The sequence below is a fragment of the Cricetulus griseus genome, chromosome X (genome assembly GCF_003668045.3).
Source record: "Cricetulus griseus strain 17A/GY chromosome X, alternate assembly CriGri-PICRH-1.0, whole genome shotgun sequence".
NCBI classification, from domain to species: domain Eukaryota; kingdom Metazoa; phylum Chordata; class Mammalia; order Rodentia; family Cricetidae; genus Cricetulus; species Cricetulus griseus.
Window position 1 is genome coordinate 83,217,240 of NC_048604.1, and position 14,494 is coordinate 83,231,733.

The 14,494-nt window shown below is 36.8% G+C and overlaps 1 protein-coding gene across 3 annotated transcripts in view; it reads right to left on the reverse strand.

Moving 5' to 3' along the window:
* The window catches only part of Dmd (dystrophin), a 1,637,847-nt gene that overhangs the window by 202,909 nt on the left and 1,420,444 nt on the right, over positions 1-14,494 (reverse strand). For all 3 annotated transcript variants that reach the window (XM_035449892.1, XM_035449894.1, XM_035449893.1), the window contains one exon: positions 8,052-8,112. In XM_035449892.1, the coding sequence (XP_035305783.1) occupies positions 8,052-8,112 (61 nt within the window). The remainder of the gene's footprint in view (positions 1-8,051; positions 8,113-14,494) is intronic.

Here is a 14,494-nt window from a genome sequence, read left to right on the forward strand (position 1 = left end):
CCTCGACAGCAACAGACACAAACTGTACAAACATACATACAGACAAAGTACTCACGCATATAAAATAAAATAGCAACAAAATAACAACGAAGTTTTAAACCCTGTATGTTTTTAAACATTAGACTATGTTCAGAGTGTATGAGAGATGTATTCAAGCCATTAATCTAAAGTGATACAGCTTAGTTGCAGAGCACTTGCTTAGGCACTGGGTAGACCCAGCATGGGGGAAATGATTCATAAATTTGAGAAGATAGAAAAAGTCCAAAAGCTGAAAAGCACAGAAGGTTACTGTCATATATTCATTCTTCTCACCCATTCTTTGAAATATTTACCAAACATATGCTGTGACGCAATATCCTAGAACAATAGACACAGTATATAGTCTTATTGTATCTCTTATTTAAGTTATGATTATAAAACTCAGCTTATGAAATTATGAGAAAGGGATGTAAAGAATTTTTCACAGACCTATGAGACACAGAGGTTACTAATGTCTCTATCTCCCAGTGAACTCTGCAAAACCAAAGGCCAGACTCAATACTCTGCATAGCATTTTTGCATCTTATTAACTTTCTTTCAGTTAATATCTTAACCTGAGTTGTTTTCATGATTATATCATCAATTAAGCAGTACTGACTATTCCTTTCCTGTACTTCCAGAGCTTAATGAGACTCCACTAATGTGACCTTTAGAACCATCAAACTGTGGAGGAGAAAGCACAGCAGAGAAAACTGACCTCTGGGTTATCTTTCTTTACTAAAGCCTTTTGAAAAGTCAGAGCATCAGGGTTTCGACATTGATGTCAAAACTTTAAATACTCACAGATATTTACCAGTGTTCTCAAAGACTGACAGCTCAAATTATAGAGTGGATTCTGTTTTACATTTATTTCATATCATCATTGGTGCTAAATGGTTAAGTAAAGAATTTACTAACATTTGTCTTTTCCATCCTGATAAGATTGATGGTACAATAAGAACCCTCCAGAGTGTTATGAAGATTCATTTTCACTCCTCTAGAAAACTGTCACAAACAATTTCTATTTCAAAGCCAACATCCAGAGAATGAGTGAATGTCAGGACTGGAAATGGCCTGTATTATCATGTGGCTCAGTCATCTTTAGATGACTGAAGAAGAAACTGAGGTTAAAAAAGTCGAGTGATTCACAAATACACAAAGAGCTAGTTTACAGAGAGATTGGAACTAAACTTTAAGCCCTTTGATACACTGTTTTTTTTTTTACCATTTCCATTACATAATGTCAGCTGATAAAAGTTGCTTTGAAGGAAAATATACACAAAAAGGATCTTACCAGAAACAGCACAAAGTGTGCACTGCACAATGTGTTCATAGTCTATAAATAGCTTTGCCAGTATTCAACTCATATACAAATTGAGTGTCAGAATATTAGTATGATTCCTAGGATAGCAAGAAAAGAATTAGAAATGTAGGGATGCCTTCTAAGTCAGGTAGCACAATCCAATGTTCTGTATAAGAATATCGTCATCTTTCCTAGATGGCAAGAGATCACCTACTTTTCAGAAGATACAGCCACTGTAAACCAACAAGTACAGAGTTATTTCACATGTTAGTTGTTGTTAAAGCTCAGAGATAGCTAACCACTACTTCCTCTGCTTATGCATTCTCATACTGAAATTATAATCAGTAATCCAAAGGAACAAACAAACCAACGTGAGCTATAACAGTTCCTGGAACAACTAAGGACTGGAGCATGAATGGCAAAAAAAAAAAAAAAATACGTTTTAAACACAGGAGGTATTGATACCTGGAAATCGGTGCTGAAATTAGGAATTGAGGTACTACATTATAAAAGAAAGGTAGTGTCAAGCCCCAAAGACTACTGGAGCTAAGGAACATTATTACTAAGATCAAAGTATGAACTTAAACTAGAATGTGGACTGACAAGATACTGAAGATCACCAATACCAAAAGATATGTCTAGGTTGTTGGCCACAATTTCATGCAGAAAATCAAATGCTCATACTGCTGGAGCTATGGTAATAACACGTCATAGAACACTGGAGAGTCAGAATCCAAACCAGTAATTTTATCAGACATAGCAGTGCTAATGAGAGATGTTGAGTGAAATAAATGCTGACTTCAGCCAGGCAACATTTCTTTGCTAAGCAAGAACCAACTAGAAGGTTTTGAGTGACTCAGGCACTTTTAATTACTATAGAAACATGCCTGCAATTGAGAGTGGTGAAAGGGTAGATCAAGGTCTCTCTCTCTCTCTCTCTCTCTCTCTCTCTCTCTCTCTCTCTCTCTCACACACACACACACACACACACACACACACACACTGACCAGTAGTAAAAGATAGAAATCCACTTGAACATAAGTTCCTTTGTGAACATTCTATGTTAAAAACAAACATAACAAACACTTAGTTTCCCTAGAACCCCATCTTTCACTCCTCCATTGAGTACCTTAGAAATATTTAGAAAGGAACCTAATGAAATGCATTATTGCTGATTGAGTCATCAGGTTTGCTATTGGGTTTTAATAGTAGATTCTTCCCAATATTTAGCAACCACAGCATCTTTTAAGGAGGAAAAGGACCAGCTCATCTAAAAATCCAATCCTTCCTAAGGGACACCTGGCAGAAATATAAGGTGAAGCTGTTCATTTGGTAACACAGAAAAGTAGCAGAAAATCAGCCTTCAGCTAGAACTAATTCATGTAGAACAGGTTATGACCTCAATTGGTTGCTCCGTTTCTGTACCAATGGGGGACAGTAAATAGCATTTACATTCTTCATGAGTGAGTGGAGACTAGAGATGGTGCTAACAAATTTAATAACCAATATCTGGGCTGTTCTACTCATGCTATCCCAGGGAAGACATTACAGAGCTGGAAAAGATCCAGGAAAAAACAGCCAAGATGATCAAGGGGAAAGCTTATCTTTCATTCAAGGACAGACTAAAAGACTAAAAAGGATTAACATTTCTCAAAGCAGGAAGATGGAAATAAAAAGCATTAGTTGGGGGATGTGAGATTAAAGTCCACAGTGGGTATATATAAATGTCTTCATTGATTTCCAAACCATTTAACTGGGGCCATTTGTTGAGGTCAGGGGATGTAGATTGAAGAGAAAGTAAAACATGTCTTGATTTATATAGAGTTCTATATACTCATAGGAGTTATTCCTAAGAAAAGACTGAAACAACACATGGCCAAAGTTTTACATAGCTTTGGGTAAACTTCACTGTCAGTCATTTTCCAATACCTCATTAGCAACTGGGCATGATGCACTCTAATTTTTGAGATGAAAATTACTAGGTTAACTGACAAAACAAACAAACAAACAATAAACACCACTCATGCCTCCATATGGGACAGAACCCTGGGCTAGTTGCCATGTCAGTCTGATTCAATGAGATATTTTTATGCTTTTATTATGGCATCTATGTTGGAACATCCTGCATGCAAGTTTGGGATTCCTAAATTCTTCTGACAGTCCAGAACACAGAAGAATAATTTTCTGTCTCATTAAGTAAGCAAGAGAGTCCTAGTTCTTGGCTCTGTTTGGTTTACCCATATGGGAGTATGAAACATAAAAAGGTGAAAGAAATCCTAACAGAATGCAGCAGCTGGTTAAAGGCTATTATACTGAAATTTTCATGAGTTTGACAGTAGGCCAAAAAACTACAAAATGGCAGAGAGTAGAAAAGGCAGTTGTAACAGGTTGAACAATGTTGATGATTATTTCTTCAGTAGCAATGAAAGCTGTAATCAAATAACCTGATAGAGGTGCTGGCAGAAATAAGAGAGCCCCAAGGAAGAGGGAACATGAAAACAGTAACAATGATGTATGCTATAGACTAATAAACTAGACAAACATGCAGTCTCAAGTATCAAAGTGGAGGTTCATATGAAAAGCTGGTGTCGGGACATGCATGCATAAACACTGCCTGATTTCCAATCCACAGCATAACTATCAATGATGTCTTAACACCTCAAGAATAAATGCCTAACTCAATGATCACGTGGGTCTTGTGCTACTGGTATGCAAACTTCTATTTGTATGTAAACTTCTTGTTATTTGGATAATCTGTTGTTGAAAATGCAACGCTTTAAAGCATGCCAAAATTTAGCTGAGATCATAACTTGATTTTGCCAGTGGGAATATGTGGCAGCAAGAAGGGCTGTGAAACACCTTCTTCTAGGCAGGACAAAGCAACTGCAATCATGAACTCACAGCAGAGAACTCACAGAACTGACTTTACTGGCACTGGGTCTGCACATGGTTGGCCCTGCCAACATTCTTCTATGGACTGGAGAAGGCCTTGTGGGAACCCCACTATAGCTGATCAAATTCTGGCTACTAACAAATTCTGGGATTGGGGAGTCATTATTTTCACTTGTGTACCAACTGATAAGCCCACTAGGATTTCATAGAACATTCTGGACTCAGGGTCAAACAGATGGCTGTGGTTAAACTCACTGGGTCATGAAACAAAAGTCATAAATGTGGAAACAAAATTTGTAGGGAAGAAGGAATGTTTGATAAGAGTGGAGAAGAATAATCAGGATATTTTACTTATATTAGTGAAACTGTCAAAGAACAAAATTATTTAAAGACAAAAGACTCTGGAAGCCAAGCAAATTGGGAACTAGACAACTTATTGTCAACTCATTGTCAACTTTCTGGTTTTGGACCAATAAAGAATCTCTGATTATGAATTTTTTGCCAGAACATAAATCCCACTGAATCTTATACTTAAAAATAATTCACTTTAATGGTGGAGTGCACAGATCTAAAGGGAACATCTATAGCATGCTCATTTTCAACCCAAGGCTAAGTTATCATTGAAGAAGAGGGAGTTGAAAGAGTCTAAGAGCCATAGTAGTGGACATTCACAGAGAAACAATATCAGCTGGGTATGATGAGGACATTGCACACATGAACTCACAGCAGCTGTGCCTGCATGCACATGATCTACGCAAGATCAAACCAGCCAAATCCTGTCATGGAAGGGGGAGGGACCATGCAGTCCCAGCCAAACCTAGAATCCACTGGCAATTGATGGCTTCTGGGGAAGAGAGAGTCAGTTTTCTTCAGGGATGTTATATCAGAGAGGCTATAGAGGGCTTAAAAACAAAGCACTTGAAGTTGGGAGGGAAAAGTGATGGAAAGATGGGGGAGGAATTGAAGGCGAGGGATTGTGGAGTGGATTTGATCAAAACACATTACAATCATGTATGAAATTCTCCAACGATAAAAAGAATTTAAAATAATAATTTGCTATAAATATGTTTTATACAATAGTTATGAATAATACAATAAAATGTCGTTAAAATATTTATCATAATGTATATTTTATAAAGACTTATTTTCGATATATTATAGTTCAATATTTTAGACTTCTATTTGAGAAATTTTGTAATCCTCAATTTCAAGTAACTTATTAATGTAGAGAACTGTTCTCCATAAAGTTTCAGAGATGCCTATGAAAAATGAGGTGACGTCTCTCATTCTAGGAATTTTAGAGGCATTTAAGGCCTGCATAATCACCTTTCCACTAATGTCTTCCTGTCTATTGTTTTAGGTCTTTTACTATTTAACCATGAAGAATTAAGCTCTTGGAAATTATCTAGAGACATTTATAGTGGGTTTGAAAGATGATGTCTGATGCCCAAGATTGGAAAAATATTTACATACATACATGCATGCAAATGCATCTTTAAAGCAATAAGGACTTAACATTAGGATCTCGGCATATAGTTTATTGTTAGTGTGTTTGTTTAGTATTTGTGGGACCGTGGGTTTCCATCCTTAGCACTCTATCAACACAACCAGCCAGACCCCCAGGCAACCAACCAAACTAAACTAACATGTTAGTGAGTAAAATTACAAATTTCAAAACAAAAATAAAATTTTTGGAAAAAAGTTCAGATTTTAGGATTCTGAGTTTAGATATGGTCATTGAATAACTAAACTTGTTGATTCCAATAGCTGAATAGGGCCTTAGATATCATTTAAGTAAACACTATTTTATAAATGAGAAGTTAAGGTTTATATAGGTTATTTGCCCATGACTACATAACTAATAACAGCCAGAGCTAGAATTTGTGATTTCATTACCACAATCATTCTTCAGTATGTAAAGGAGTTCTTGGTAAACAGCACATAAAAATGTTCTCTACTTTCACTGGGAAACAACAAAGAGACTATTTTACTGGGAAGTGGAGAATTAAAGCATTTAAAAATTTTCTATTTGTAATTTTAGATAGTTGAATTAATTTCTACTGCCCCATAGCAAACTAGAGGATGTCTTGCATTAGATTTAACACTAAAGCAGTGGTTCTCAACCTTCCTAATGCTGCAACCCTTCAGTACAGTTCCTCTTGTTGTAGTGATTCCTCTCAACCAAAAATTATTTTTGTTGCTACATCATAATTTTTCAACTGTTGTAAATTGGAATATAAATATCTGATATTCCAGAAAATGGACATGTGAACACAAATGTGCTATGACCCACAGGTTGAGAATCACTGCACTAATTAAGAAGAGAAATATTTAGGGAAAAAGGGGGACAGTGCTAGAAATCCCTGTGAGACTATAAATGAACCCTACACAGTAATTCAGAGAATCATTGCATAATACTGATTTTAGATGATTCTAAACTTTCATGCACAAAAGTAGAAAAAGAACCTTTATTGCAACTCATAATGGAAATTGATAAAAGTGAGTTTGCTGATGAACTTGTAAGTCTTAAATATCTTAATCTGAAATGAACTCTGCACTGACAAAGGCATTGAGGCACTAAATCACTACAAAGACTCTAAAAAAGGACCCAGAAAAATACACACATTTCAATCTATGTATTATTTAGTAAATATGTACCATAAATTGTTTAAAATATGTAATTTAGAGTCATGAATGGAATAAATTTTATATAAAAATGAAACTACTTTGAAAGACAAGAAAATTATGAAGTAGGATGAAAACATATTAAAGAAGATTTTAAAGTTAAAAGATAACTAATTTGGGAAAATTTTATTGAGATAAAAGTGAAAAGATATTTCTGAAGACTATGTCTCGATTTAGAGTGCTCTTAAAGTCCCTTCATCGTCATTCTTTTGAGTTAACAAAATAGAGGCATGGAATCACATTTCTTGAGAATTGAAGTAATGAAGATCTAGGGCTGCAGTTATTGTTTGGGAACTGAATTATAAAGAATTGAAAGGTAGAAGAATAAAAGCAGCCTCAATAAAAGACAGCAGGCTGGGAAAACATTTAATATTTGTATTCAGACTCATGCCAGAAGAAAGTTCAAAGATTATAGTTGCTACTGAAGGCTGTTTCATGAACCAAATTACTTCTAATCATTGGTGGGGGTAGCAAGTTCAAAGTTAGATTTAAGTTAGACTCTTGTGTGATTGATGAGATACTGGTAAACCATCGTAACAACTCAATATTCTTTCTCCGTTCTTTTCTGTGTCAACTCAATGTATCATAATTTAAGTTCCATAGAACATCCATCCTTGGACTCTTTTCCTTGACTGGCACAAATGGTCCAAGAAAGAGTTCCACTCTGATACTATTATTAGGTAACAAAGCCTGAGAGCTACACGTTGAAAATGACCACTTCAGCTCCACAGATTCTGGACCGTCTGCCTATGTGTCATAATTCATTTAGACAGTTTGTGTAAATATCACTTGATGAATCTTCCACCTCTGTCTGAAGAAGAAATGCAGAAACTCCCTACATAAATAATATTTTTCTGTCAAATAACCACTCACAGTCTCAAAGATATTATGTGGATATTTTTGTTTTGCTTCAAAAAATCTGCTCACCCTCAAAAACTCACCTTATATGCTTCATTAAATGCATTGTTCCTGAAAGTGATTCCCTATTGCATCAGCAAATTTACAGGGCTAATTTCAGCATGAGTTTACTATCTAAGTTTTCTTAGGAATAAAAAGAAATAGGTATTGTGGAAGAGCGTAACCATTTTTAAAAAGAAATTCATTTGTGAGCATACAGATCAGAATCAATAAATGCTCTCTCTTTTTGACTTACTTGATATAGTAGGGCACTTTGTTTGGTGAGATGGCTCTCTCCCAGGGACCCTGGACTGAAGCTACAAAAGGAGAGAAAAGAAAAACAAGAAGGTCAAATCCATGGCAAAGAGGAAAGAGGACATTATATCACAAGAATACAATTTTACACTGATATTGGAGTGTTTGCTCAGTTGCTCATGAAGACAGGATGGATTAACCTGCTGTTCTGAAACTTCTGGCTTCAACTAAGTGAAATGGAACTCATTCAGGCACAAAGATTAATGCAAAAGGCCAGGAGGATCTTTCTATAGCTAACCCTATACTAGAAATGAGAAAATGAATAACAGACTGATGGCTTTACTTCACTGAGTGCTTCCATTATAATACTTCCCGTTGCTACTTTTCAATATATTATTATTTGATTGACTGGGTTTTATTACTTTATCAAATTAAATATCCCTTGTGATTTATTTGCATTCTAAGGCATTGAAAGGAAGATACTATGTGTATTAATATGTTATGCTTATTTTTATTTGATTAAAGAGGATCCAAATCCACTTACCAATTACATGCTTAATTGAGTACTTTGAAATGTCAACTGTTCACCATATTATTAGAAGGAACAACCAAAGGTGACAGAATGACATCTAATGATAGGAAAGGACAATAAAATTTTATGGACAGGCTGGTCACATATTTGTGTACTGCCTGTATTTGGAATTCATTTAACAACTTTATTTTACATAAGTCAAACCAATTATCTTTAAACTGCTCTATTTTAAAGTTTAAGGTGAGGCCTCATTCTGTACATCATACTGGCCTTGAACTTAAGATTCTGCTTCCTTAGCTTCCTGAGTTGCTGGAGTTACAGGTCTGTGCTATTATCACCAGCTCTCGAATGTTTTTGTTTGTTTGTTTTTCAAGACAGGGTTTCTCTGTGTAGCTTTGGAGCCTATCCTAGCACTCACTCTGGAGACCAGGCTGGTCTCAAACTCACAGAGATCTGCCTGCCTCTGCCTCCCGATTGCTGGGATTAAAGGCGTGCACCACCAAAACTCGGCTCTCTTAAAAGTTTTTAAATGACTAAGTTGTAGGGTTTTTCCCATTCTTTACTAAAGCTCACCCACTAAAATATCTTTTATGTACTGCTTATGTCTGATATTTTTCTTACTGGAAGTCAAAATAATCCTGTTGAGAAGGCACTGTGACATCTCCTCAACAGTGCAACCTTCCTCCTGAATAAAGTTTTAAGATATGGGAATTTCAAGAATCATACATCCTGGGTTGAATATTTAGTACAGAAAAACAAAACAAAACACTGCATATGGAACAGCATCTGAAAAAGAAATATAAAAGCATAATCTAGCAAGTCTGTGTGTTTCTGCACCTTCATCCAATTAATAATTGGAAGCACAGCTGATGCTATTATTTCCTTCACTAAAATTCTTCCTTCTAAAGTTAATCTCACAGTAAATTTACTTCACAGTGTATTGAGATGGAAGAAAACGTCAAAGCTAATATATCATTGACTACACTGTATAATATGAAAGAACAGCTTCTGATAAAAGTTAACTTCCCCCATGCCAGACAATTTAAGGGTAATGAAACTCCAGCTTCTTTGTTTTATATGGAGTAATAGAAGGATTGCATTACCCAACCTTTAACCAGGCTTTGTCCCTTGGAGATAAGTCATTTAAATGATATAAGAAATGGATTTGTATTTAGCAGGTAATTATGCTTTTATCCTTTTTTTGCAGACAGAAATCCTTAACAGGGAGAAAAAAGACATTTAGCTGCTGCTTTGAAATACTCCCTAGTCTTCCATTTCTCTCTGTCCTTTTATATTCTTTCTTCTCGTTCCACTTTGCCTTCCCTTCTTGCCTTTCCACACTGCCTTTGACATTCTCTGCCAAATCTTGCCCCTTTTTTCTTCTTCTCTGTGTTACAGCTTTTTGACTCTGATTACTTCACACTGTAAATAATGTTTACTTTAAAATCACAGCCTAGACTAACCAGCCTAGCTGGTCAAATCTTATGCTCTGAGATTCTACAAACCCAAGCCGGTTCTGGTAGGAAGCATAATGGAGAGGCAGTGATCTTATGTCCTGGCTGATTAGTGAAATCTCTTCTTGAAAATTGTGCCATGTATAAATGAGAAAGAACAAAACTCCAGAGAGCATTTAGAGGCCTCACCCTTGCTACCTGTGAGGGTATGAATGGCTACACGGACAAAGACTACCTTAAATACCCTTCCCCTATAATGAGATTGATGGCTACCTTAAATGCCATCCTAGAGCCTTCATCCAGTAGCTGAGATCCACAGCTAAGCACTGAGCTGAACTCATGGAATCCAGTTGTAGAGAGGGAGAAGTGACCAAAAAAGAGCCAAGACCACACTGGGAAAACCCGCAGAAACAGCTGACCGGAGCAAGTGAGAACTCATGGACCCCAGTCTGACAGCTGGGGATCAGCATAGGACCAAACCAGGCCCCCTGAACGTGGGTGTCAGGTAGGAGCACTGGGAAGTCTATGGGGCCTCTGGAAGTGGAACCAGGATGTATCCCGAGTGCGTGAAAGGACTTCGGGAGCCCATTTACCATGGAGGGATACTCTCTTAGCCTAGATACACCCAAATGACTTGACAGATTTTGATGATCCCTCATGGAAGGCCTCACCCTCCCTGGGGAGTGGATGGGGGATGGGATGGGGTCGGGGTGGGTATGGGAGGATGGGAGAGAGAGGGAACTGGGATTAATATGTAAAGTAAGATTGTTTCTAATTTAAATAAAATTTATATAAAAAGAATGTCTATTACTTCTTTAAAGTTCTCTAAGGAACAAGACTTCCTTCATGATTCTCTCATTGCCATTCCTAGTTATTTATTATAAAGGATCAGATATTTTTTCTGATTCCAAGGAGTAGGTATGCCCTCTTGTAACAGAAAAATGAGGTTTTTTTTTCTAGACTGTTTTTATGTATCTCTTAGTTGGAAGTGTGCTGGAGATGGATGTGTGTTCTGCAGCAGCTTGGATAAATGACATGCTGCACCAAAAGAGGTAGAGTTGGGGGCCTGCCTGGCCTACATAGCAAGACTTGGTATCAAAATGCCAAAAAAAAAGAAAGAATGAACTTTCAATTGTGCAACCTGCAAGATAATGCATGGTACTCAGCGGGGCTAACAGCCAGATTTACCTAAAATGTCTATGATTCACTTTGCATTGTCCAACATCAAGAGACAAACTCCCATTTATGTGCCAGAGGAATTTTCAGAATATGCTTGCTAGATGATTGAAAAAAAATTAAAAAAGAAACAAAAACCCAAGTTTCATTCAAATAAGAACCTTAAAATAGTTTTTAAAATTGTATTTGTCTTGGTGGTTTACTGGCATACATGTCCATGCATCATGTGTCTGTTTGGTGCTTATGAATGCTAGGGGTCGCCACCCCTAGCAACTGAAGTTACAGACAGTTGTGAGCTGACATGTGGGTGCTGGGAAGTGAACTCATATCTGTGCATTTAACCACTAATCTGTAGGGGAAGCTGTAGCCACGCCTACTTAGGGGCTGGCTACAGCTTCCCCTACAATTCCCCTTTCAGTCTACATACCTACACTGATCCCTCTCTCTAGCCTCAATAAGAATTCTTTACGCTTTCCTACTTACAGTTCTTCATTGTTAGTCTTTTCTTCTTAAAACTTAAAAAGCAAAGCAATGAAAAGCTCTTTCGTCTTTGTGTGCATCTATCAAATATACCCAATGGTGAGACGCAGTGCATTTTCCTCCCATAAAGGATGTTTTTCTTTTGACTCAGAGCTTACACATTCACCTATGCAACTACTTTTCAGTAATAGTTTAAAACCCTGAAATTTCATCCTCAAAAATGCCTTTTATGGCCGGGCGTTGGTGGCGCACGCCTTTAATCCCAACACTTGGGAGGCAGAGGCAGGTGAATCTCTGTGAGTTCGAGGCCAGCCTGGTCTCCAGAGCGAGTACAAGGATAGGCTCCAAAGATACACAGAGAAACCCTGTCTCAAAAAAAACAAAAAATGCCCTTTATGCAATTAAACATAAGGGTAAAAAAGCCTCCTCCTAGTCCTTTGCTCAACCACCACTAGATGTGCATCGGTTGGACTGCAGGGCTTGCTGTAGAAATAACACAGATAAATGACGGTTCTATAGGCCTGGATTTGGTACTCTTCCAAAAAGATTCTTAGGATGTTGGCAATTTCATTCAGAGCTACCAGATGACTCTGGCCTCACATCTATTCAAATCTCAATCAAATATGGGGTAACTCTCATATGTGTACCCCCAGAACTATCATTTCATTTCTCACAGTAGTGCTGATGCCAACAACAGCTGTTTCTTATCTCAGCGCACCAGTGGAAGTCTGTCATCCTTTGCAAAGCTGGCTGTAGTAATAGACACACACATCTTTTATGGCTGATGTTTCCGTTTTTAGTAGTCCATCACAAGCAGACTTATTGGCAAATAGTTTTTATGTGACACCAGGTTGTCTTTTGGCATTTTTTTATACACATGTTTCTATAACCACTATGTGTAATTCCAAATTGGGGTTTTGTAATTTATATTCTCTAGTAGAAAAATCATTCATTATCATAAAGCATCAGCACCATGGGATATTTGTCTACTGAATTTAAATAGTAAACCTCACATGAATTTATTTACTCCAAAGCCAACTTGTGATTTTCACCCTGTTACAGGTGCATCATGTTATTAAGAAGAAGAAAGAATAGCAATTCTACCTTCAAATGTTTTCTTCCCTTGAGGTGCCCAAGGTTGCTTGAAAAATCACAAACATGGGCTGCTCTATTTAGAGGAAGTACTGATTTCAACCATTTTTGATGAATAATAAACAGAATGTGCCACAAGATGTATGTCAGTGCTTAGCTATAATTTAATTGACAGAGGGGCCTAACCAGTGAATTTTAAAAATGCTAATGTTATAAACCATGTCAAATAACATTCTCTGTAATTCCAACTCAAACACAATCATTAACCTTTTGACTTTACTTGGAGCTTCAGATAAGATGGTTGGATCAAAAGAAAACCAAAACAAAGCAGAGAAAAGAAGAGAAACATAAAAATATATAGAGACAATAGCAAACTCACCTTCTCTGTAAAGATGCATTAGGGGGACAGGGATACATTTCAGTGGCAGAACACTTGTCTAGTAATGCAACATGTTGGGCTCATTGCCCAGTGCCACCAAAAAGAAATAAAAAAAGAAAGAAGAAAAAAGTAAAGAGAAAGATTTCAAGGCCAATCAGTGAGCCACTGGTAGTTGGCTCTTGAGAAGTATACAAATCTTAGTAGTGCTTTTATGGATACATTTAACATTGATGGAATGAATAATGTTTATTAACCTTTGTCCACAATACTCCCTAGGCTTTTTTCCTCTAATTACTCTAGAGTCCATTAAAATTTAACACCACATACCACAGACATGATATATGTCTATTTATGTATTACAGATATTTGTGACATTTTCTCATTCCTTCAGAATTAATTTTGTCCCTTGGGGCAATGTGGTTCCATAGAGAATGTTTGAATCAGAGACAGTGGATACATGGAGGAATATGTAGTTATTGAAATTGTCTTATTTGCTTGATACATGACTTAAACTAGCTCATTGGGTATTCAGCAAACTGTTGTGTAGGTATTGCTTTCATTTTCAGATGATGAAACTATGAAGACCACATAAAATAACATATTTAAGGTTACTTTCCTAAAATAGTAAAAGGCCATAATTTGAGAATGCTTTTCAAAATGAATTCAAACATGATTTATGAAGGAGAAAGCTAACTCGCTGCATCTTTTTCTGTATTCTGGACCACATGCTATTTAATGTGCTCCTCCCTGTGCAAAATGTGCCCATGGGTATAATAGTGACATGAATGTTATAAGGGTAGCCTGCCCCACCAGAGGAAACTCATACCAATTACTATAAATCCCGCCAAGAATCCATGTTTGGTATGGTAGTTTGAATGAGAATGATTTCCATATATATGTGTTTGAATACTTGGATCACCAATTGGTAGAACTGTTTGGGAAGGATTAGGAAGTATGGCTTATGTTGGAGGAGTTGTATCACTGGGCATGATTCTTGAGGTTTCAAAAGCCACATGCAATGTACATTGTGTTTTCTATATCTTGCCTGTGATTTGAAATATGTTCTCTCAGCCATTTCTACCACCAAGCCTTCTCTCTGCCATCATAGAATCTCAAACCAAATTAATTAATTTCTTTTTAAAGTTGGGTTGGGCATAGTGTTTTATTGCAGAGCCAGAAAAGTAACTAATGTATTTGGGAAGCCCATAGGCCCTAGCAGTAAAGTTTGTACTATTGCTTTGCTAAGTGGACCTAGTATCAAATTGCCTTCCAAATTTGTATTTTGATATCCCTTAGTGCAGCTCCCATCCTCATCAGAGAAGCTTTTTTTT